The 26,767-nt window shown below is 39.0% G+C and overlaps 1 protein-coding gene across 1 annotated transcript in view; it reads right to left on the bottom strand.

Moving 5' to 3' along the window:
• Positions 1-13,336: 13,336 nt before the first annotated feature.
• SDHAF3 (succinate dehydrogenase complex assembly factor 3) overlaps positions 13,337-26,767 on the bottom strand; it is an 84,130-nt gene continuing 70,699 nt past the window's right edge. The window contains exon 2 of the mRNA XM_055420467.2: positions 13,337-13,572. Within this exon, the coding sequence (XP_055276442.1) occupies positions 13,369-13,572 (204 nt within the window). The 3' untranslated portion in view covers positions 13,337-13,368. The remainder of the gene's footprint in view (positions 13,573-26,767) is intronic.

The following is a 26,767-nucleotide window of genomic DNA, read 5'->3' as shown; positions in this document are numbered from 1 at the left end:
TTCTATCTCCTGTGTGGCCCCTGATTCAAAATACACAGACTGGATCATAAAGCATCCGACAAAACCTGGTAAGAAGTTTGGACTTATCCTCAATAAAATGGGTTAAGAGTTTTTAAAGCAGGAAAGTGACATAATCAGATTTGAATTTGAGAAAAATTGTCCTGGCTGCGCTCAGAATAGGCTGGAGGGGTCAAGACTAGAGACAGTTAAGCAGGTATGGCAGAAATACAGCTGAGATGCTGGCTTGAGGGAAGTGAAAGTGTTGACAGAAAAAAAAATGAATGAATGTAAGAGCCGTTAAAATCAATAGGAGTTGATGATGAATGGCACCGAAGTGGGAAGGAGGAAAAGGAATTTATTTCACTTGGAGGTGAGAAAGGACACCATCGAGGATGATATGCAGACTCTGGTGATGACAACTGGTGAGTCAGTTCAGAAAAAGGAGCCCCACCACTGAAGGGTAATCAGGTTTAGGGCAGTTGCATCAATTCAGTTTTGAACTGTGATCTTTAGGTCTTAGGACATTGCGGAGGGTGGTTGGATTCAGAGATATAGTCCTCAAGAAAAACAGATTTGACCTGGAGATTCTTCTCCTCCAAATACTTTAGAAAAGTTGGTTTAAAATACTGATGAATTCAAATCCAGTTCATTCAACTGTTTTACCATAATCTTTTTCTTTAATCATATTTAAAAATCAAAATGCTTTTGAGCAAGCTTGTCTTATAAGTTCACTAATGAGCAAGTTTGTCTTATAAGTTCACTAATAATATATATTTTAAGTTTCAAATTTTACTACTCTTTACTATCCTGGTGGTTGGTTCCCCTTGCAGTCATCTGGGGTGAGTGGAGGCATCATTAGATATGCTATAATTATTTCAAAGTTGCTTAGCAACAATTACTCAATATTCAACTTTTATCAGCTTTTGCACTAAGATATTTTAAACCCTAAAGAGAGTGTACTATTTCAGGTAGATAGCAATAATAATTCTATTATTTCTTTGCTAAAATAGCATGCATTAATCTTAAAATTTGTACAAAAATGATACATCTGTTAAAGCTCATGAGAATTGCCAACTGAACCCAGCATTTCTGTATGTTTCTGTCAGATATCCAGAACACAAAATTAGTTGGAACAAGTGAATTTCTGTTTCAAATTCACTAATCTGGAGAGTCAAAGTGCATTTCTAAATCATTTCTGAGAATGAAAGGATGAAAAGTGACGTTAGGCTAGATGAACTTACCATCTTCAAGGTCAATAACTGTGTATGAATCTAACTGACATTACAAAGGTCCTCTAGTCTTTTTTTCTACCAGGTCTCTCAATGAAAGAACAAAATTACAAACCAAACAGAAAATGCAAACAACTCCAGGTGTTGTTCACTGCAAAGCCAAATTTATTTGAAATATTTCAATATAAAATGGTGACAAGGCTAGAAAGCAAAGACCTTTATAACAGATGAACTAAAGCAACAGGTGCAGACACAGAACTAACACTTTTATTTCTCTCACAAACGGGTAAGTTCTTACATCACCATTTTGACCAACTTCATGAAACGTTATGAATACATCAAAATTGTGGAGTTGGTTTATGCTGAAAGAAAGAGGGGAGCTAACTAAGCTGACAGAAAGAAAACTTGTAGTTGTTCCTTAATTGAAATAATTATTTCCCTGCGTTATTGGTTTTATTTAATGATGGACTGTTGTTTTTGTAAAGCAGTAAAACTCGAATCTCAGAAATTCATCAAAATTTCCTAGAGAGCTTTGAAAAACTCTAACCCTCTAAACTAGTAATCTATCCCATACCAATAAAGAAGGAAAATAATTACCCAGTAATTTGTAGTTTTAAAAATCCAACACCATAGTCAACAGTGAAATGCTCTTTAAACAAGGCCCACTATGCTGGGTATTGGGCAGGGAAGGAGGTTGTTGGTATCTTCTTCAACGATCTTACCTTTTTTCTGTGACCTTAAGCAAATGTCTCCAAAAGTCTTTCAGTTTATTTAGAGATTTTTATTATTTCTGTTTCCTTTGCTGTTATTTTGAACAATAGCTGTCGTTCCCACTTCCAAAGTTTTTACTAGTTTAAAAAATGAAACACTGAGGTATACCATATATACAGGAGAATGTATAAAACATAATTAAAGAATAATGATAAATATTCACATGAACATCACCCAGTCAAAATATAAAACACTGCCTCCCAGGACCACAGAAGACCCCATGTGTCCATCCCCAGTCACACAACCTTGTTCCCATGCAAATAACCATCCTCCCAGTTTTTATGACTGTTATTTACTTGCTTTTCTTGACAAGTTTACCATTAATATCTGCATCTCTTACGTTTCACTTGGTCTGTTTTTGAACTTGTACAAATGAATTCATACTCTATGTATCTGACTTCTTTCAATTGGTATTATGAGAAGGTATACAGTTCAGTTTCATTTCTACATGACTATTCCGTAACTTCTTATCCATTCTACTGATGAAGGACATTAGGACTGTTTCCAACTTGTAGCTGCTAAAATAATTCTCACTTCACATCAACATTCTTGTAGAGCATCCTAATCTTCCAGAAGTATACACAGGAGTGGTTTTGTTGGTAGTAAAGTAATATTAATAACAATAGGATTAGCAAGTAACAATGATAGCAAACACTTTATAGTGTTTATTATTTTCCAGGTACTGTTCTGAGTAGTTCACATAGATTAACTCACTTAACCCTCACAAAAATCTTAAGGGCAAACACTGATTCTTGCAGGAAGGGGCTAGAGGAAGAGAGACAAAATCTTACTCTTTTTATGTATAAAGTCATATGCTCAAGGTCATAGAACTAGAAAGATGGGAATCAAGTCCATATAGTGGGCAGCGAAATCTGTACTCAATTACCACATTATAATGCAACACTAAGTACAGACTTTGGAAAGGAAAGGGAAGGGAAGTCACTCAGTCGTGTCCGACTCTTTGTGACTCCATGGGCTGTAGCCTACCAGGCTCCTCCATCTATGGAATTTTCCAGGCAAGAGTACTTGAGTGGGTTTACTATAAACACCTTCAAATTTGTGAGAGAATGTCAAAATGTTTTCCAAAGAGGTTATAATCCCATTAGTAGGATAACAGAGTTTCCATTACTTCCTATCTTTGACAGCATTTGTTATTTGTCAACTTCCTTATTTTAATCTGGAAGTTGTGTGATGCAGTACCACTGATGTATATTTTCATTTCTCTATTACAAATGAGACAAAGGATATCTTTTATATTTACTGATCATGTGGGTTTCCTATTTGTGAATTTCTAGTTCAAGTTTTTTTGCCTATTTGCTACTGGATTTTACATCTTTCTCATGATATGTAGGAATTTAAACATTCTGAATATTATTTCTTTGGCCATCATCTGAGGTGCAACCATTTCTTTATACTCTGAGGCTTGCATTTGTACTCTTTTAATCCTTTTAATGAAAAAAAAATAACATGGATTTTGTTCCAATCACTACTCCACCAACTTGTATATTGTTCTTGTGTTTTTAAATCCCTCACTTCTTAACCCCAGGAAACATCATTACTGGGTAAATGTTCCTTTAGATTAATCTATGTAACAATCTCGGTCCTTTATTCCTTCTTTCATTATCTTTCTATGTACTATATAAAGCATTTCCTTTAATAAGAACGAACCTGCAGGGGGCAACCATGCTCATGCTTTGCTATCTGAAACTGTATTCAATCATCATTCTTGAGAAAAATTTGCTGAGTGTAGAATTTTAAGCTGAAAATTGTTTTTCTCTCACACATTGTAGACAGTTATCCAACTGGTTTCTAGCTTCCAGTGCTGCTGTTGAGAAGTCAGCTAAAGAAAGTCTAGCTGATGCTGCTCTGTAGGTTATTACATGACTTCTGTTTAGCTGCTTTCACAACTTTTTGTCTTTACCATCCTACTGTTTCACTATTGTTTACCCAAGTGAGTGTTTCATCTTTATCCTGCTTGGGATAAATCTGTGGACTGATATTTTTCATTGATTTAAAAATTCTCACCAGTTATTTCTTCAAATATTGCTTCCACCCCATTTATCTATTTGAGACTATTATCAGCTAGACATTAGACCCTTTAGCTTTATTCTCCACTCTCATTTTCAAGTTTCTCTTCAGTGTTAACATCCTGGATCACTTCTGTTCTATTCTGTACTCACTGGTTCTCTTTTCAGGCCTATCTAATCCTGAGTGAAACCTCATTGGCTTATTTTTAATTCTTCTATTTTCCATTTCTAGAATTTCTACTTGGTTCTTTTTCACATATGCTAAGTCAGTTTTTATAATGCCTTGTTCCCTGTAGATATTTTTTAAAACTTGATTTTTATTTTTTAAACATATAAACAGATGTTTGTACTATACGTGTGCTAACTCCAAAGTTGTTTTCCTGTGTTCGTTGTTGCCTTTCATCATGATGCTGGGCTATTCCTTATGGAATTTGTTAAACTTAAAAGGCATTCCATTTCCTAGGAAAACTGTTTGTAAACCTAGCAGCCTCCAAAGATTTGTCTACATCTGCCAGGTATACATTCTGGGGCCAAGGCAAACCATCCAATAGCACGGTAATCCACGTCTATGCACCAACCACTAATGCTGAAGAAGCTGAAGTTGAACAGTTCTATGAAGACCAACAAGACCTTCTAGAACTAACACCCACAAAAGATGTCCTTTTCATTATAGGGGACTGGAATGCAAAAGTCAAGAAACACCTGGAGTAAAAGGCAAATTTGGCCTTGGAGTACAGAATGAAGCAGGGCAAAGGCTAATAGAATTTTGCCAAAAGAACGCAGTGGTCATAGCAAACACCCTCTTTCAACAACACAAGAGAAGACTCTACACATGGACATCACCAGATGGTCAACACCGAAATCAGATTGATTATGTTCTTTGCAGCCAAAGATGGAGAAGCTCTGCACAGTCAGTTAAAACAAGACCGGGAGCTGACTGTAGCTCAGATCATGAACTCCTTATTGCCAAATTCAGACTTAAATTGGAGAAAACCACTAGAACATTCAGGTATGACCTAAATCAAATCCCTTATGATTATACAGTGGAAGTAAGAAATAGATTTAAGGGACTAGATCTGATAGATAGAGTGCCTGATGAACTATGGACAGAGTGACATTGTACAGGAGACAGGGACCAAGACCATCCCCATGGAAAAGAAATGCAAAAAAGCAAAATGGCTGTCCGAGGAGCCCTTAAAAATAGGTGTGAAAAGAAGGGAAGCAAAAAGCAAAAGAGAAAAGGAAAGATATACCCATTTGAATGCAGAGTTCCAAAGAATAGCAAGGAGAGATAAGAAAGCCTTCCTCAGTGATCAGTGCAAAGAAATACAGGAAAACAATAGAATGGGAAAGACGAGAGATCTCTTTAAGAAAATTAGAGATACCAAGGGAACATTTCATGCAAAGATGGGCTCAATAAAGGACAGAAATGGTATGGACCTAACAGAAACAGAAGATATTAAGAAGAGGTGGCAAGAATACACAGAAGAACTGTACAAAAACGGTCTTTATGACCCAGATAACCATGATAGTGTGATCACTCATCTAGAGCCAGACATCCTGGAATGTGAAGTCAAGTGGGTCTTAGGAAGCATCACTATGAACAAAGATAGTGGAGGTAATGGAATTCCAGTTGAGCTATTTCAAATCCTGGAAAATGATGCTATGAAATTGCTGCATTCAATATGCCAGCAAATTTGGAAAACTCAGCAGTGGCCACAGGACTGGAAAAGGTCAGTTTTCATTCCAGTCCCAAAGAAAGGCAATGCCAAAGAATGTTCAAACTACCACACAATTGCACTCATCTCACACACTAGTAAAGTAATGGTCAAAATTCTCCAAGCCAGAGGAACCAGTGATCAAATTGCCAACATCCACTGGATCATCGAAAAAGCAAGAGATTTCCAGAAAAACATCTATTTCTGCTTCATTGACTATGCCAAAGCCTTTGACTGTGTGGATCACAACAAACTGTGGAAAATTCTGAAAGAGATGGGAATACCAGACCACCTGACCCGCCTCTTGACAAACCTGTCTGCAGGTCAGGATGCAACAGTTAGAACTGGAACATGGAACAACAGACTGGTTCCAAATAGGAAAAGGAGTACGACAAGGCTGTATATTGTCACCCTGCTTATTTAACTTAAATGCAGAGTACATCATGAGGAATGCTGGGCTGGAAGAAGTACAAGCTGGAATCAAGATTGCTGGGAGAAATATTAATAACCTCAGATATACAGATGACACCACCCTTATGGCAGAAAGTGAAGAAGAACTAAACAGCCTCTTGATGAATGTGAAAGAGGACAGTGAAAAAGTTGGCTGAAAGCTCAACATTCCAAAAACTAAGATCATGGCATCTGGTCCCATCACTTCATGGGAAATAGATAGGGAAACAGTGGCTGACCTTATTTTTCTGGGCTCCAAAATCACTGTAGATGCTGATTGCAGCCATGAAATTAAAAGACGCTTACTCCTTGGAAGGAAAGTCATGACCAACTTAGATAGCATATTAAAAAGCAGAGACATTACTTTGCCAACAAAGGTCTGTCTAGTCAAGGCTATGGTTTTTCCAGTGGTCATGTATGGATATGAAAGTTGAGACTATAAAGAAAGCTGAGTGCCGAAGAATCGATGCTTTTGAACAATGGTGTTGGAGAAGACGCCTGAGAGTCCCTTGGACTGCAAGGAGATCCAACCAGTCCATTCTAAAGGAGATCAGTCCTGGGTGTTCATTGGAAGGACTGATTTTGAAGCTGAAACTCCAATACTTGGGCCACCTGATGCGAAGAGCTGACTCATGTGAAAAGACCCTGATGCTGGGAAAGATTGAGGGCAGGAGGAGAGGGGGACGGCAGACGATAAGACGGCTGGATAGCATCACTGACTCGATGGACGCGAGTTTGAGTGAACTCCGGAAGTTGGTGATGGACACGGAGGCCTGGCGTGCTGTGATTCATGGGGTCGCAAAGAGTCGGACACGACTGAGCGACTGAACTGAACTGAACCTGTTGTAGCTTCCTCTCAACCATCACCACCATGGTAAGATGCTATCTGCATCATTTTCAGATCAGATTTGCATGTCAATAAGGGAACGTTTATAGTCACGTAGAGAATATATTAAGAAGTATGCCAAAGACAAGGAAATCACATGGAAGTTACTATCAGTTCAGTTCAGTTCAGTCGCTCAGTCGTGTCCGACTCTCCGCGACCCCATGAATTACAGCATGCCAGGCCTACCTGTCCATCACCAACTCCCAGAGTTCACTCAAACTCATGTCCACAGAGTCAGTGATGCCATCCAGCCATCTCATTCTCCGTCGTCCCCTTCTCCTCCCGCCCCCAACCTTTTCCAGCATCAGTCTTTTCCAGTGAGTCAACTCGTCGCATGAGGTGGCCAAAGTATTGCAGTTTCAGCTTTAGCATCAGTCCCTCCAATGAACACCCAGGATTGATCTCCTCTAGAATGGACTGGTTGGATCTCCTTGCAGTCCAAGGGACTCTCAAGAGTCTTCTCCAACACCACAGTTCAAAAGCATCGATTCTTCGGCGATCAGCTTTCTTCACAGTCCAACTCTCACATCCGTACATGACCACGGGAAAAACCATTGCCTTGACTAGACGGACCTTGGTTGGCAAAGTAATGTCTCTGCTTTTTAATATACTATCAAGGTTGGTCATAACTTTCCTTCCAAGGAGCAAGCGTCTTTTAATTTCATGGCTGCAATCAGCATCTGCAGTGATTTTGGAGCCCAAAAAAACAAAGTCTGACACTGTTTTCACTGTTTTTCCATCTATTTCCCATGAAGTAATGGGACCAGATGCCATGATCTTTGTTTTCTGAATGTGGTGCTTCAAGCCAACCTTTTCACTCTCCTCTTCCACTTTCATCAAGAGGCTTTTGAGTTCCTCTTCACTTTCTGCCATAAGGGTAGTGTCATCTGCATATCTGAGGTTATTGATATTTCTCCCAGCAATCTTGATTCCAGCTTGTGCTTCTTCCAGCCCAGCGTTCCTCATGATGTACTCTGCATAGAAGTTAAATAAGCAAGGTGACAATATACAGCCTTGACGTACTCCTTTTCCTATTTGGAACCAGTCTGTTGTTCCATGTAGGGTTCTGCTTCCTGACCTGCATACAGGTTTCTCAAGAGGCAGGTCAGGTGGTCTGGGATTCCCATCTCTTTCAGAATTTTCCACAGTTTATTGTGATCCACACAGTCAAAGGCCTTGGCATAGTCAATGAAGCAATAGATGTTTTTCTGGAACTCTCTTGCTTTCTCCATGATCCAGCAGATGTTGGCAATTTGATCTCTGGTGCCTCTGCCTTTTCTAAAACCTGCTTGAACATCTGGGAGTTCATGGTTCACATATTGCTGAAGCCTGGCTTCGAGAATTTTGAGCATGACTTTACTAGCGTGTGAGATGAGTGCAATTGTGCGGTAGTTTGAGCATTCTTTGGCATTGCCTTTCTTTGGGATTGGAATGATGAATGACCTTTTCCAGTCCTGTGGCCACTCCTGAGTTTTCCAAATTTGCTGGCATATTGAGTGCAGCACTTTCACAGCATCATCTTTCAAGTTTTGAAACAGCTCAACTGGAATTCCATCACCTCCACTAGCTTTGTTCATAGTGATGCTTTCTAAGGCCCACTTGACTTCACATTCCAAGATGTCTGGCTCTAGGTCAGTGATCACGTTATCGTGACTATCTTGGTCGTGAAGATCTTTTTTGTACAGTTCTTCTGTGTATTCTTGCCACCTCTTCTTAGTATCTTCTGCTTCTGTTAGGTCCATACCATTTCTGTCCTTTATCGAGCCCATCTTTGCATGAAATGTTCCCTTGGAATCTCTAAGTTTCTTGAAAAGATCTCTTGTTTTTCCTATTCTGTTGTTTTCCTCTATTTCTTTGCATTGATCACTGACGAAGGCTTTCTTATCTCTCCTTGCTATTCTTTGGAACTCTGCATTCAGATGCTTATATCTTCCCTTTTCTCCTTTGTTTTTCGCTTCTCTTTTCACAGCTATTTGTAAGGCCTCCTCAGACAGCCATTTTGCTTTTTTGCATTTCTTTTCCATGGGGCTGGTCTTGGTCCCTGTCTCCTGTACAATGTCACGAACCTCCATCCAGAGTTCATCAGGCACTCTATCTATCAGATCTAGTCCCTTAAATCTATTTCTCACTTCCACTGTATAATCATAAGGGATTTGGAGAGTTAGGAAAGAGTAAATAACGTTCTCAAGTCTCACAGGGTAAGATATCGATCTTATAGTGATTAATACACTATTAATTGTGGCAAGTGAGCGGTTACCTTGGTGGAGCAGCAGATGAGGGAAAAGCAGATAATGACATCAAGGGTACTGCTACACGGCCGAAGTGAAAGACCACAGAGATGAGGGCAGACCGGGCTGGAAATGAAGGTGATAAAGGAGTAACAGTGAACATTGAGCGGAAAGAAGACGGATGCGTGCAGTTACGCGCCATTCTCCAACAGTGCTGCGTCCATCAGTCTGCACGGCACACCTACATGAAAAACAGAATTCCACCACAGTTTCAGTACATGGCTCAAACAACTCCGTAGGTAGTGAAGGCCTAACAGCTTAGCACCTGTTGGACACCACAGCTTCTCGAATATTGTAATCATACTGCATACTTTCTGTCACTAATTTTGGGTATTTGCTTTTCTCACATCAATTGTTAAAGCCCAGGTTTACAAAGATACGTCATCCAAAAGAACGCTGCAATACAACAGTAAAACTGAACTACCTTAAGCAAGTAATTGTGTGATGTCGAAAAAACAGAGCTGTGATTTCCTGAAAAATCTGACGTACCCTGTAACACCACTGCAGGGTCTCTGTGGTGCACTGGGGGGTCAGAGTTCATAAATGGGAACCACAGCTCTGTCCCTACCCCTACTTTATTTTTCTTCATGATTCTTACCACCTACCTATTTTGTGCATTTTGTTCCTCTCCTTGAAGATGTAAATTCTGTAGGGACAGGCATTATGTCTTTGACAAGTGTTGTATTTCAGTCTCTAAAATGATGCCTGGCACATGAAGGTTCTCAACAGCTATTTATTTTTAACTGAAAGATAATTGTTTTACAGTATTGTGTTGGTTTCTGCCAAATATCGACATGAAGCAGCCATAAGTTTACCCATGTCCCCTCCCACTTGAACGTCCCTCCCCATCCTACCCCCCTAGGTTGTTGCCGAGCCCCAGTTTGAGCTCCCTGAGTCGTACAGCAAATTCCCACTGGCTGTCTCTTTCACACATGGTAATGTGTGTTTCCCTGTTGCTCTCTCCGTGCCTCTAGCCCTCTCCTTCCTCCCTGCCAACCGCGTCCAGAAGTCTGTTCTCAATGTCTTGTCTCCCTTGCTGCTCTGCAGATAGGTTCATCAGGACAACAGGTATTTGTTGAAAGAATGACCAGGTACAGTAGGAGTAAAAATCTGAAGCATTATTCAGTTTTGAATAAAGCAGTTTTAAGTGTAGCCAAGAAAATGGGTGGCTGCATTAGTGAAACCAACAGAGAATCATCTGGTTACTAGGTAAGTCGGCCACATGGATTAATACTAAGGTCACCAAAATGATGGCAAGACATGAGATGAAGAGGTATGAGTCAGGAACCAAAGAAGAAGAAAATCGAAGTATAGCCAAATTGAAAATAGTACTATAAAGTTTGAGGAAGGAGTGCATCTGTTTATGATGAATCAGCATTCCTGAATGTAGTGGAGATTTTAAACTTCAGGGAAAGAGTTTTATCTTCTTCACTGTTTATTCCTAGAGCCTGCTATAACGTAAAGACTAATCACTGACCGCTCAGCTTATGAGGAAAGCCTCACCCATCCATCTACAGACTGACTCCAAGAGAGACGGAAGAAAGGACTGAGGGACCTGGCAGCCATAGATGGACATTTTAAAAATATTACTCTGATATTTGTATATGAGATAGAATACAGGTGGTCACAGAGGATATAGAGACAATGATTAGCAGTACGTTCTTAATATTCCAAGTAAGAGAGATGAGAGTTTGGACTAACGAGGACAAGACAGCAAAGCAGAGCAAATATGAATTTTTTAAAACACTGATATAAACAACTGCATCTGAAAATGATCACTTAATCTCAGGGTAAACATACATAATTAAATACCCAAGTCATTTTAGTGTGTAATATTTTTTAAAAAATTCATAAGCATTTTAGAATATGGATGGGATTTTCATTTGATTTTTTTGTTTATAAATCAAGTGTAAGAAAAAAATAATAAAGTGTTTTTATCTCCCCATGAACTAGGCCATGAGATTCTCCAGGTAACTACAAATTATTTAAGGGGTCGTCTGTTACTAACAAACACCACAGAAATGTATTATACATTGTATAATCTATTAGACAAATGATAATATGTATAATACTGAATTCTAAAGCTACTTTTTAACCTTTCATTGCAAATAAACAATGACTCAGGAAGAAGGGACACTTAAAAGAGTAATCTTATATTTTATTAAAAGCAGAACTGATGAAGTTTTCAGGATAACAATGCATTTAAATAATAACCGTGCAGGACTTCAGGTCACCACCTCTCATGAAGACACCAAAATCACAACGGACTGCAGAGCAACCGTTGACAAATTAGACTTGGATCGGCCCCAGAAGACCGTCTACACCACAGACGAAAAAGAAGCCACAGTGAGATGAGGAGGGGCGCTCCACAACATAATCAAATCCCATTCCTGCTGGTGCGCAACCCGCACCTGGAAAATAATGACATCACAGATGTTCTCCCACAGGAGTGAGGCTTCTGAGCCCCGCAGCAGGCTCCCCAGCCTTCGGGGTCTGTCACTGGGGGAAGGAGCCCCCAGAGTTCTGAAGGCCAGCAGGGCTTGAGTGCAGGAGCTCCACAGGACTGCACCAAACAGAGACTCCACTCTGGAAGGGTGCACACAGGGTTTCACAGGCACTGGGGCCCAGGACAAAGCAGTGAGTCCACAGGAGCCTGGGCCAGGCCTACCTGCAGGTCTTGCAGGGTATCTTGTGGCTCAGGTGGTGGGGGCCCCAGAAAATACCTGTTGGTATGAGCTCTCCTGGAGGTCGCCATTTTGACACTGAGACCTGGCCCCACCCAAGAGGATAAACACAAGGAGGAACACACCAAGATACATATTAACGTCTGATTAAAAACAAAGCGAGAATATGAAAACCAACAAGGGAAAAGCAACAATTAACATATAAGGGAATCCCCATAAAGTTATCAGTTGATTTTTCAGCAGAAACTCTGCAGGCCAGAAGGGAGTGGCATGAGATATTTATTTAAAGTAATGAAAGGGAAAAACCTACAACTAATAATACTCTACCCAGCAAAGCTCTCCTTCAGATTTGACAGAGAAATCAGAAGTTTTACAGACAATCAAGAGCTAAGAGAATTCAGTACCACTAAACCAGTTTTACAACAAATACTAAAGAACTTCTCTATACACAGAAAAGGCTGCAATTAGAAATAAGAAAATTACAAATGGGAAACCTCACCCATAAAGGCAAACATACAGTAAAAGTAGGCAATCATCCACACACAAATATATCAAAACCAGTGACTGTGAGAAGAGACGAGAGTACAAACGCGGGATACTGGAAAGGCATTTGAGATCAGCAACTTAAAATACAGACTGCTATATTAAAACTTCATGGTAACCATAAACCGAAAAAAAAAAAAGACCTACAAAAACAAATCCAAAATAATTAACAAAATGGCAATAAGAACATACATATTGATAATTACCTTAAGTCTAAATGGATTAAATGCTTCAACCAAAAAGCAGACTGGCTGAATGGATACAAAAACAAGATCCCTGTAAGTGCTGTTTACAAGACACCCACTTCAGATCTGGGGATACTGAACGAAAGTCAGAGGACAGAAAAAGGTATCCCATGCAAACAGAAATTAAATGATGACCTTGGATTTCTGTATCTGTCATGATATACTTATCTGATGCAGCTACAGCCGTGAAACTAGTGCTTAAACGTGAATAGCATTAAAACAAATTTACATATAAAATTTTGGGGAAAATTTCACAAGCCTGCCCAGTTTAGAACCATTCTTTCCTATGTAGTCCAAAACACAAATCCTATCCAGCAACTGTTACTACTTCAATAAATGTAGTTTCATCCACTCATGATCCTGATCTGTATATTACAGACAACATTCAAAATACCCCCAAATAAAAGAATATTTCATTAACACCAGACATTCTCTCAAAATCTAAGAGCTTAAGAAACAAGTTTTAAAAACCAATGATAGTTAAAGGCCCCGAACTTGAAATGTTTTTTTAAACTTTATTGTGTAGACTAAAACTTTGGTTTCCTAGACTCAGTAATATTAAATTGCCTGTTGGGTTTAGTGGCTTCGTGCATCAGTTCCTGCAATTGTCCAATCTGTTCATCACGAAAGTCATTCAGTTTTTCTTCTGGTAGGGAGATTCCGAAACATGCTTTTTCAGTTGAATTTTGCCTGTTTTCATGAGCTTGTTGCCACAGCACTGCTGCATATGCCTAGTAAAAAGAAAAAGAATGACAGTTACAGATATTAAAACAAGATCTGTATTCATTCATTTAACACTGAAGGACTTAATTCTACCACCGAGTCTTATGCATTTGGCAAATCAGACATGAACAATATATAGCTGTGTCTTCACTAGTCAGTGATAGTTTCAAATAGCCTGTATCTTATTATTAGCATTTTAAGAATTTTACCAAAGTCCTGAATCTGAAAATCTAGAAGGTTCAAAGGGAGGAGTGGTCCACGAACAGGCTTCAGGAACATACATAAACTACACAAAAATTATATGCAAAATGGTACGTACACAAAAACACACACAGTTCCCAGGCATAAATTTCATCACATTTTCAAATGGAGAACTATGGGTCTTATAGGCTTAAAAGTGAGTCTTGAAATTCTTAAGGTTCATTCCTCTGTCTTCAATCTAATAACCAATTTAAATCACATTTAGAGAGAAACTTTTCAAGCTTTAAGCTTTGAATATTTAATAAACATCTTTGTCAGAAAAAAAGTTTTACATTTTTCACACTGCAATTTTTCTCTCATTCAGTCAACTTGATATTACAACTATTATTGTTCAGCACAGATTAATTAGCAGCAGATTTTCACTCTAAAATCAATATTATAATTGGGCAGGAAGTAACAGTTCGCAAAGTTAAAAAATTTCAGTTCACAAAGTTAAAAAATTATGTGCCCCCTCTGGGTAAGTAAACAAATTAGTGAACTCTGGATAATGCTGCTATTTTATCTGGTTTAAGACAATTAAATTGCTTATAACTGCTGGATTACCCAGCATCACCAAAGAAACCTTCATTTTAATTCCAGATATTCCAAATAAAACCTTTACTTGAATTGGAAATAATATCTTCTTCACATTTTATAGAAATCCATTAATGTAATAACAAAAAAACTGTACACATCCTGAGAGTGAAAGTGTTAGTCGTTCAGTTGTGTCCGACTCCATGTGACTCATGGACTGTAGCCCACCAGGTTCCTCTGTCCATGGGATTCTCCAGGCAAGAATACTAGAGTGGGTTGCCATTCCCTCCTCCAGGGGATCCTCCCAACCCAGGGATCGAACCTGGGTCTCAAACTTTGCAGGCGGATTCTTTACCACCTGAGCCACTAGGGAAGCATTCTAGGGCTTTATAAATCCCACTTCTAAGTATATGCCCCAGAGCAGAGTTTCTCAGCCTCGGCTGAGGTTGGACCATACTATGAAACTGGGTGGGTAGGAATCTGTCCCAGCACTGTGGCATGTTTAGCAGTACCCCTGGTCTCTCCACCTGCCACATGCCTGTAGTACTCCTCCTCAGTCTTGAGAGTCAAAAAAGTCTCCACACACTGCCAAATGTTCTCTTGCTGACAAAACTGCCCAGGTGGAGAACTACTGTCCTAACAAAACATTCCAACACGTGGACAAGTATCAAGCAGAGAATGTTCATTATGGCACTGTTTATAAAAGCAAAACAATTCAACTGTACTTCAGCAGAAGAAAGGACAAGTGTTTAGACACCTCTTTATAATCCATTATGTGAATTAAATGTCTCTATTGACCTGATTAAATCTCTAATGTAATCAGAACCCAAAGAGTAAGTTTTTTAAGAAGTTATTCATTTGTAGAAATGGAAAAACCAAAACTCATATTCATATGAAAATGTGAAGCCTTGAATAACCAAGACAATCTGTTGGGAGTATTCAGTTCTCAATTTTAAAACTTACTACAAAGTTATACTAAATAATCAAAATAGTGTGATATTGGCTTTAGGGTAGATATATACACCAATGGAACAGAACTGAGAGTTCAGAAATAAACCCTTTCACATATGGCAAACTGACTTGACAAAGGCATCAAGTCCATCAATGGGGGGAAAGAATATCTCTTCAACAGATACTGCTGGGAAAACTGGATTTCCACATGCAAAGGAGTAAAGCTGCATCCCTACCTCCCACAATATACAGAAATTAATGCTGTAAGATGGATGAAAAACATAAACAAACGAGCTAAAACCATAAAACTCCTAGAAAAAAGTGGGTAAATTTTCATGACCTTGGATTTGGCAGTGGAGTCTAAAATATGATACCAAAAGCATAAATGAAAAAAGAAAAACTAGATAAATTGGATTCATCAAAATTAAAAACTTTTGTGCATCAGAAGACACTCAAAGTAGGAAAACTACAGAACAGGAAAAAATATTTGCAAACCACGTCTGATAAGCATTTAACAACCAGAATATATAAAGAATTCCTACAAGTCAACAATAAAAAAGACCACTCAAAAAATGGGCAGAAAACTTGAATAGACATTTCTCCAAACATATATAAACCATCAACAAGAACATGAAAAGACACTCAACACAGTTAGTCACTAGAGAAACAAAAATCAAAGTCACAATGAGACACCACTTTCATACCCACTAGGATGACTATAATAATAAATAAATAAAAGGAAAATACATGTGGGTGAGAATCTGAAGAAACTGCAAACTTGTAATTACTAATAGGAATATAAAATAGTATAGACACTGTGGAAAAGAGTTTGGCAGTTCCTCAAGAAGTTAAAGAATTACCATATAATCCAGCTCTACTTAGAGGTACATATCCTAAATAAATGAAAGCAGGAACTCAGACAGACACTTTTACATCCATATTCATTACAGCATCCATTATTTACAACAGCAAGTATGTGGCAACAGCCCAAGTGGATATCAACACACAAATGGATACATAAAACATATCCCTATGATGGAACAGTATTCAGGCTTAAAAAGAGTTCCGATACATTCTACAACAGGATGAAACTTGAAAACATCATGCTAAAACTGAAATAAGTCAGACACAAAAGGACAAATATTGTAGGATTCCACTCATGCGAAATATGTAGAACAGGCAATTTTATTGGACCAAGAGTATATTAGAGGTTACCAGAGGGTGAGGGAGAGGGAGGGGGGATGTACTGCTTTTGGGACACAGAGTCTCTATTTGGTAAGAAAAAGTTTGGGGTAAAGACAGTGGGAACTGATGAACAAGACTGTAAATGCAATTAATGCCCCTGAATGTACACTTAAAAGGCTAAAAGGCAAATTTTAAATGTATTTTTACCACACTAAAAAGAAAAGTTTTATTCAAAGAGTTCTTCTTCCATTAACAGTGAGGAGTGCCTTCTATCAGACCAACCCTTCCTACAGGTAACATGAAGTGCAGACAAAACATAAACCAAACAGCAATCCAAGGACGCTGGAGAGCAACCAGTCAGAAAGTAGACAGAATCTGACAGAATGGAGAACGGCAGAGAACACTGGGTCAGACTGCTGTTTTTATGACTTTTTTCCTGAGGGAGATGCCAGTTGGCACTGCAAGGGGACTGAGGACTCACAGCGGTGTGGGAGAACAGGAGGAGTTGAAAAACAAGAAAGGGAAGTCTCAGAAAAAGAAGTGCAAAAGAGGATCCCCAAATTCTGCAAATAAACTCTGCCAAAATCTCTAGTTAACCCCTTAGCTACGTATGCTCAGGACAAAGCTCAGCTAAGGCAAAAAGAACTAATAGATAATTCTTCCGCTGGTTCCTGTCAAAGTGAACACAGAATTTGGAGAACGAGTTATAAAAAGTTAACTGCTTGATGAAACAATAATTCAATACACTTTGAAACAATATAGTGGAAGAATGTCTCTACAATGTATATATGATCAACAATGTCCAGAAAAAAAATCCAAAATCACAAGAAACACGAAGAAACAGAAAATGTGACCGATAATCAAGAGAAAAGACAATGCCTGAAATGATTCAGACATTAAAATTAGCAGCAAAGGATTCTAAGTAGTTATTATGAATATGTTTAAATACATAAAAGAAAATATGGTCATAATAAACGCACAGATGAGAAATCTCAGCAGAAAGTAAAAAACTAAGAACCAAATGAAAACTCGAGAACTCTTAAATGCAGTGTCTAAAACTTAAAAATCTTCACTGAATGTTCAGTTCAGTCGCTCAGTCATGTCCGACTCTTTGTAACCCCATGTATCACAGCACACTAAGCCTCCCTGTCCATCACCAACTCCCGGAGATTACTCAAAACTCATGTCCATGGAGTCGGTGATGCCATCCAACCATCTCATCTGCTGTTGTCCCCTTCTCCTCTCACCTTCAATCTTTCCCAGCATCAGGGTCTTTTCAAATGAACCAGCTCTTCGCATCAGGTGGCCAAAGTATTGGAGTTTCAGTTTCAGCATCAGTCCTTCCAATGAACATTCAGGACTAATTTCCTTTAGGATGGACTGGTTGGATCTCCTTGCAGTCCAAGGGACTCTCAAGAGTCTTCTCCAGCACCACGGTTCAAAAGCATCAATTCTTTGGTGCTCAGCTCTCTTTATAGTCCAACTCTCACATCCATACATGACTGCTGGAAACACCATAGCCTTGACTAGACACACATTTGTTGGCAAAGTAATGTCTCTGCTTTTTAATATGCTGTTTAGGTTGGTCATAACTTTTCATCCAAGGAGTAAGCATCTTTTAATTTCATGGCTGCAATCACCATCTGCAGTGATTTTGGAGTCCCCCAATATAAATTCTGCCACTGTTTCCACTGTTTCTCCATCTATTTGCCATGAAGTAATAGGACCGGATGCAGTGATCTTTGTTTTCTGAATGTTGAGCTTTTAGCCAACTTTTTCACTCTCCTCTTTCACTTTCATCAAGAAGCTCTTTAGTTCTTCTTCACTTTCTGCCATAAGGGTGGTGTCATCTGCATATCTGAGGTTATTGATATTTCTCCTGGCAATCTTGATTCCAGCTTGTGCTTCATCCAGCCCAGTGTTTTCATAAGTTAAATAAGCAGGGTGACAGCCTTGATGTACTCCTTTTCCTATTTAGAACGAGTCTGTTGCTCCATGTCCAGTTCTAACTGTTGCTTCCTGACCTGCAGACAGGTTTCTCAGGAGGCAGGTCAGGTGGTCTGGTATGCCCATCTCTTTCAGAATTTTCCACAGTTTATTGTGATCCACACAGTCAAAGGCTTTGGCATAGTTAACAGAGCAGAAATAGATGTTTTTCTGGAACTCTCTTGTTTTTTTGACGATCCAGCAGATGTTGGCAATTTGACCTCTGGTTCCTCTGCCTTTTCTAAAACCAGCTTGAACATCTTGAAGTTCACGGTTCACATATTGCTGAAGCCTGGCTTGGAGAATTTTGAGGATTACTAGCGTGTGAGATGAATGCAATTGTGTGGTAGCTTGAGCATTCTTTGGCATTGCCTTTCTTTGGGATTGGAATGAAGACTGAGCTTTTCCAGTCCTGTGGCCACTGCTGAGTTTTCCAAATTTGCTGGCATATTGAGTGCAGCACTTTCACAGCATCATCTTTCAGGATTTGAAATAGCTCAACTGGAATTCCATCACCTCCACAAGATTTGTTTGTAGTGATGCTTCCTAAGGCCCACTTGACTTCACATTCCAGGATGTCTGGCTGTAGGTGAGTGATCACACCATCGTGATTATCTTGGTCGTGAAGATCTTTTTTGTACAGTTCTTCTGTGTATTCTTGCCACCTCTTCTTAATATCTTCTGCTTCTGTTAGGTCCCTACCATTTCTGTCCTTTACTGGGCCCATCTTTCCTTGAAATATTCACTTGGTATCTAATTTTCTTGAAGAGATCTCTAGTCTTTCCCATTATATTGCTTTCCTCTATTTCTTTGCACTGATCAGTGAGGAAGGCTTTCTTCTCTCTTCTTGCTATTGTTTGGAACTCTGCATTCAAATGGGAATATCTTTCCTTTTCTCCCCTGCCTTTTGCTTCTCTTCTTTTCACAGCTATTTGTAAGGCCTCCTCAGACAGCCATTTTGCCTTTTGCATTTCTTTTTCTTGGGGATGGTCTTGCTCTCTGCCTCCTGTACAATGTCACGAACCTCCGTCCATAGTTCATCAGGCACTCTATCAGATCTAGTCCCTGAAATCTATTTCTCATTTCCACTATATAATCCCACATTCATTAGAGATTTGATATAGGTCATACCTGAATGGTCTAGTGGTTTTCCCTATTTTCTTCAACTTAAGTCTGAATTTGGCAATAAGGAGTTCATGATCTGAGCCACAGTCAGCTCCTGGTCTTGTTTTTTGCTGACTGTACAGAGCTTCTCCATCTTGGTTGCAAAGAATATAATCAAACTGATTTTGGTGTGGACCATCTGGTAAGGTCCATGTGTAGAGTCTTCTCTTGTGTTGTTGAAAGAGGGTATTTGCTATGACCAGTGCATTCTCTTGGCAGAACTCTATTAGCCTTTGCCCTGCTTCATTCCGTGCTCCAAGGCCAAATTTGCCAGTTACTCCAGGTGTTTCTTGACTTCTACTTTTGCATTCCAGTCCCCTACAATGAAAAGGACATCTTTTTTGGGTGTTAATTCTAGAAGGTCTTATAGGTCTTCATAGAACCGTTCAACTTAAGCTTCTTCAGCATTACTGGTTGGGGCATAGACTTGGATTACCATGATATTGAATGGTTTGCCTTGGAAACAAACAGAGATCATTCTGTTGTTTTTGAGACTGCATCCAAGTACTGCATTTCAGACTCTTTTGCTGACTATGATGGCTACTCCATTTCTTCTAAGGAATTCTTGCCCACAGTAGTAGATATAATGGTCATCTGAGTTAAATTCATCCATTCCAATCCATTTTAGTTCACTGATTCCTAGAATGTCTATATTCACTCTTGCCATCTCCTGTTTGACCACTTCCAATTTGCCTTGATTCATGGACCTAACATTCCAGGTTCCTATGCAATATTGCTCTTTACAGCATTGGACCTTGCTTCTATCACCAGTCACAACCACAATTGGGTATTGTTTTTGCTTTGGCTCCATCCCTTCATTCTTTCTGGAGTTATTTCTCCACTGATCTCCAGTAGCATACTGGGCACCTACCGACCTGGGGAATTCCTCATTCAGTATCCTATCATTGTGCCTTTTCATACTGTTCATGGGGTTCTCAAGGCAAGTATACTGAAGTGGTTTGCCATTCCCTTCTCCAGTGGACCACAGGCTGTCAGAACTCTCCACCATGACCCGTCCGTCTTGGGTGGCCCCAGACGGATGGCTTAGTTTCACCGAGTTAGACAGGGCTGTGGTCCATGTGATCAGATCAACTAATTTTCTGTGATTATGATTTCAGTGTGTCTGCCCTCTGATGCCCCCTCGCAATACCTACCGTCTTATTTGGGTTTCTCTTACCTTGGTCGTGGGGTATCTCTTCACAGCTGCTCCAGCAAAGTGCAGCATAATTAATTATTCCTTCTTCAGGATTCAGTTCAGTTCAGTCGCTCAGTCCTGACCAACTCTTTGCGACCCCATGAATCACAGCACGCCAGGCCTCCCTGTCCATCACCAACACCTGGAGTTCACTTAAACTCATGTCCACAGAGTCGGTGATGCCATCCAGCCGTCCCCTTCTTCTCCCGCCCCCAATCCTTCCCAGCATCAGAGTCTTTTCCAGTGAGTCAACCAGCATTTGATGTTACCAGCTTAAAATAAACTAAAATAAAATGTTTCATACAAGCTTCATAGGAAACACAAAGCAAAAATCTATGAGATTTACAGAAGACAAAGGAAACCTAACAATAGCACTACAGAAAATCATCAAATTACAAAGGAAGAGAGCATGGAAAGAAAGTAACCAAAGAGTTACAAAACAGAAAACAATTAACAAAATGTCAATAGTAAGTCCATATCTATCAATAGTTATTTTAAATGGAAATGAACTGAATTACTCAATCAAAAGATACAGAGGGCTGAATGGATTAAAGAATGGACCTAACTATATGCTGCCTACAAGAAACTCAATTCAGCTTTAAGGACACACAAAGACACATGGAAAAGATATTCCATGCAAGTGGAAACCAAAACAAAGCTAGGATAGCTATACTTATATCTGATAAGACAGACTTTAAGACAAAGACTAAAAAAGACATAAGGAAAGCCATCAAACAGAGTCTTTGAGTATAGTGAGAGAAGATGTAGTGGGTTGAATAGTGTCCTCCAAAGATTACAAGTCCTGAAACCAGTGAGTGTTACTTTATACAGTGCACAGTCTGCAGATGCATTTAAATTAAGAACCTCTGCACTGAGATTATCCTGGTGGGCTCTAAATATCATCAGACATGTTCTTAAAGTAGAGAGGCTGACAGAAATTAGATACACCAGCGGAGAAGGCGTTGTGAACATGGAGACAGCATGGGATGGTGTTGCCATAAGTCAAGGAATGCCCCCACCCTCCAGAAGCTAAGAGTAGCAAAGCAGATTCTCCCTGAGAACCCCCAACGTCTCAATTAGGACATACAGCCTCCAGAACTGTGTGAGAGAATAAAATTCCATTGTTAAGTCACCAAATTGTGTTAATTTGTCACAGCAGTCCCAAGAAACTAACACAGCAGTAAACTACAGAAACACATCAGGAAAGTTTTGTAACAAGAAAAACTACCCTTCATGCTCTGATAACAAATTGTTACCAAAAAGGCAAATTAAGTGCGGCTTGCTAATTCTGCTTCTCACTAGAGTTTTTGAAAAAGCAGAGGACAGAGAGTGCCAGGGCACCTAGTCTTATTAGGGATAATAATTAGAAATATTTTGAGAGACTAATTATGACTTCACTGTACTTTTAATTCTCTACTTATGAATTAAACTTGTCTATAGTCTGAAATCAATTGCTACCACTGAATTACCAGGAACAAACTAGACAGAATCTTTTATAAATTGACCTTAAAAGATTAAAAAATAAGCTATCAGTGTAATAAAATTACATCAAAGTATCAGCAAAATGCTGGCAAAGATTTTTTTACAAATAAACTGTATTGATTGTTTTAACCGGATTTGAGACCTAAAAAACTAAAGGAATAACACAACAAGAGAAACAATCATATATTATGACCTCCTGATAGAAGTACCTTCCCTGGTGGCTCAGTCAGTAAAGAATCTGCCTGCAATGCAAGAGACCTGGGTTTGATCTGTAGGTCGGGAATATCCCCTGGAAAAGGAAATGGCAATCCACTCCAGTATTCTTGCCTGGAAAATTCCATGGACAGAGAGGCTTGGCAGGCTATAGTCTATGGGGTCACAAGAGTAGGACACAACTTAGTGACTAAACCACCACAACCCTGATGGAAGTACTTAACCACCTACATGAAAATCAGTCTGTACTGAATCAACCTCTACTTTAATACAACTTACAGAATATGTGAAATATCACTCTGGAAATTCAATTAGAGAATCCAGACTCCAAAAAGACAAAAAACAAACAACCCCAGTCTTAGGGTCAATAAAGAAAAAACAACAACTTAACAGTGGAGAAACCTAGACGACTGAGCAAACGGTCAAGATTACCACCACCAGTGGTACGTGATACTGAGAACACCGTGATGCCGTGAGACGCTCCCCTTGTCTCTCCCCTTTAATCTGCAACCACTAAACATCTGCACTCGACAAAGGTACCTGCCCAACACACCGTGATGCCAGAGTTTCACACATCTGTACCCCTAAAGGTGGGTAGACTGGAACACACAGAGGAAACAGACCAAAAGAATACAAAGGCAGTGCCTGCCATTCCAGCTACTTGGCTGCAGCAGTTTAGCCCACAGCCCTAGGGAAGCCAGTAGCAGCAGAGGAGGTAGCACATGTGACTCCAGCCTCCTGGCCACAATGGCTCTTATGATCACAGATAATTAATTGGACAGCAGCAGAGGGGCCTATGACTCCATTCCTTCAGGTACAGAAGCACCCACAACTCTGACCCCTTGCCCAGAGCAATGCTGCCCGCAAAGACAACAATCCCAGACACAGCAAGGCAACCTTGCCCCAGCTCCTCCCCACCTGCAGCAGGGCCTGTGGCTTGAGAGATCCTGGACACAGCAGAAGCAGTCACCATCCCAGCGTCCTAGGTAGCAATGCCAGCAATCCCACAGCAGCAACACACCAACAATGTCAATGGGCAACACCTATGACAGAGGTGCAAAGTGCCAAGGTTCAAACATAACCAGAGGAAGCTAAGGTTAAGAAAAACAAAAAGTTTGCGTTATAGTACCACCCACTGGCAAACAAAAGAAAGAACTCTAATTTCCAACCTATTGAATCCTTAGAATCAAATTAAAAAACCCAAACCAAAACTAAAGAAGAAAGACATTTCCTACTTCAAATGCACCAGCAGAGGAAGAGTCATCAAAAAAAGAAAAGAGAAAAAAAGAAATAATGCCCTTTGCAGCAAAATGGATGGACCTAGAGACTATCATCCTGAGTGAAGTCAGAGAAAGACAAACATCATGATACTGCTTATATGTGGAATCTAAAAAAAAAAGTATAAATGAACTTATTCACAAAGCAGAAAGAGTCACAGATGCAAAAAACAAACCTATGATTTACCAAGAGAGAAAGTGGGAGGGCAGGGATAAACTGGGAGACTGGGACTGACATATATACACCACTACATATAAAACAGATTACTAATAAGGACTTGACTATAATATATAGCACAGGGAACTGTACTTGATACCTGTAATGATCTAATAAGAGGAAATAATCTAAAAAAGTGTGGACATGTGTATAGCTGATTCACAATGCTGTACAGCAAAAACTAGCATGTAAATCAAATACTCTTCAATAATAAATAAGTAAAATATTTTTTAAAAAGAGGAAATTCTGTAAGAACTATCTGACTCTTTTAGGAAAGGCAACATTAGGATAACAAGCATCCCAGGAGGAGGGAAGGAGAAGGAAGTGCAGTTTATCTAAAGAAATAATAGTTGAAAACTTCCCAATCCCCAAAAGGAACTGGATATACAAGCCCATGAACCTATGAGAACACATAATCACCTCAGTGCAAAAAGACTTCTCCAAGACACACTATATTAAAACTGTCAAAAGTCACTGACGAAATTTAGAGGCAGCCAGGAAAAAACATATGGTAACTGACACACACCACCACTAGGAAATGAGCAGATGCTACAGCCCAGGCGACAGGGAAATGAAAAGCTCAAAATTCTCAGAGATAAGCACTGTCAGCCAAAGACCCTCTAGCCAGCAAAGTCATGCAGGTGTGAAGGACAAATACTTGCCCACCAAACAAAAGCTGAAGGAGTTCAACATTAGACCTGCCTCACAAGAATGTAGAAAGGAGCTCTTCTACAAGAAACAAAAGGCAAGAGGACAGAAGACTCTGAATAAAGTGATGAGTAGGCAGAAATCAAAAATTTCAACTCTATATCAGGTGTTTTTACTTTTTTCTCTTTTAAATTATGAAAGTATGATAACACATTTATAGACTTGGAAAATACAGAACAAAGTTACATATAGTTCTACAATATAATTATTTTTAAGTAGAAAATTAAGATTTTTAGTCGGAGTTTCACTATCAAACTTTCAAAAACTAATAGAATGAATATACAGAGAAGCAGAAGGATATAGTAAACCTGAAAAGCACTCTGAACTAATTCAACATAATTAAGATTTATACAATTTTCACACAACAGCATGATATAAATTCTATTCATGAGACTATAAGTCAGGAGACACTGCACCATATCCAGGGACATAGCACAAGGTGCAAAAATTTCATGGTCTAAAGGTATTGAAATCATATTGAGTCTGTTCTCTTATCACTGAATTATGTTAGAAATCAATATCAAAAGATATTCAAAAGTAACTCACATATTTTCAAGTGCAATGTGATTTTTATCAAGAGAGATCTTTGACTTAGCCACTGGAAGCCTCAATAAAGGTGAAAGACTGAAAAAACACAGCAGCTGATTGCCAAGAGGAATGTATTTATATGAAAAATTAATAAAGATACTTTAAAAATCCCATGTATTTGGCAATTAAATGTCCATTTTTAAATGAGGGGTGTATATAAGAAGCTATAACAAATAAAATTAGAAAATATCTATAGCAGAATGAAAGTGAAAAGAGAATTCATCAGAACATGTTGCATGCAACTGAGTTGCTCAATGCAACTAACTATAGTATAGAATTTTGAATAAGGTACGAAAACAAATAATGGACACAAGCATAAAATTTTGTGAAATCTGAACAAAATCTATACTTTAGTTAATAACACTGTATTACACTTTATTTTCCTGTTTGCTTTTTTTTAAAAAACAATATAATATTTCTTTATATTCTCAGAATTGGATTAGAAGTTTCAAGCCTCAAAATAAATTTTTTCCCACAAAATAAAAAACATTAAAGCATAAATGTTAAAGAGAAAAAAAAAAGCAGTAACAGTCACTATAGCTACTTCAATTTGGTAGTAAACTCACAACATAAAAAGGACAATCTGAGACGACAGAAACATGGGTGGCAGAGGAGAGGAAAAGGACAGAACCCACACAGGCAAATGAGGACAAGATGCCATCATCAGAGAAAGGGCTCTTTTAACCTATGAGACACTCTATACAAACCTCATCATAACTATAAATACACAAATCCAGTGCAGAGGCAAAAACTACAGGAAAAAAAAAATTGGAAACTGAGAGGAGAAAAAACAAAACACATAGATCACAGATCAATGGAACAGAAATGAGAGCGCAGAACACATTTATATGTGGGTTAACTCATTTATGACAAAGGAGTCAAAGCTATACAACAGAAATAGGACGGTCTCTTCAACAGATGGTGCTGGCAAAACTGGATAGTCACATGCAAAAGAATGGAACTAGACCCTCATCTTACACCATACACAAAACTAACTCAAAATGGATTAAGGACTTGAATGTAAGACCTGAAACCATAAAACTCCTAAACAAAAACTATAGGCAGTACACTCTGATATCAGTCTTAGTAATATATTTCTGGTTATGTCTCCTCAAGCAAGAAGCAACAAAAGTAAAAATGACAGAACGTGACATAAAACTAAAAAGTTTCTGCACAGCAAAGAAAACCATCAGCAAAATAAAAACACAATCTATCAAATGCATAAAGAATGCATACAACCCAAACAACCTGATTAAAAAATAGGCAGAGGAACTGAATAGACATTTTTCCAAAGAAGACATACAGATGGCCAACAGACATATGAAAAGATGTTTAACATCACTAACTATTAGGGATAGGCAAATCAAACCCACAATGAGACATTACCTCTTACAAGTCAGAATGGCTATTGTCAAAAACAAGCGTTGGCAAGAATCTGAAGAAAACACTACACTACTGGCAGG

Source organism: Moschus berezovskii, chromosome 3 (assembly GCF_049115385.1).
Source record: "Moschus berezovskii isolate FMDL1 chromosome 3, NW_MosBer_1.0, whole genome shotgun sequence".
Classification (NCBI taxonomy): domain Eukaryota; kingdom Metazoa; phylum Chordata; class Mammalia; order Artiodactyla; family Moschidae; genus Moschus; species Moschus berezovskii.
Note: the sequence above shows the minus strand (reverse complement) of the source record. Positions and strands in the feature narration are given on the sequence as shown.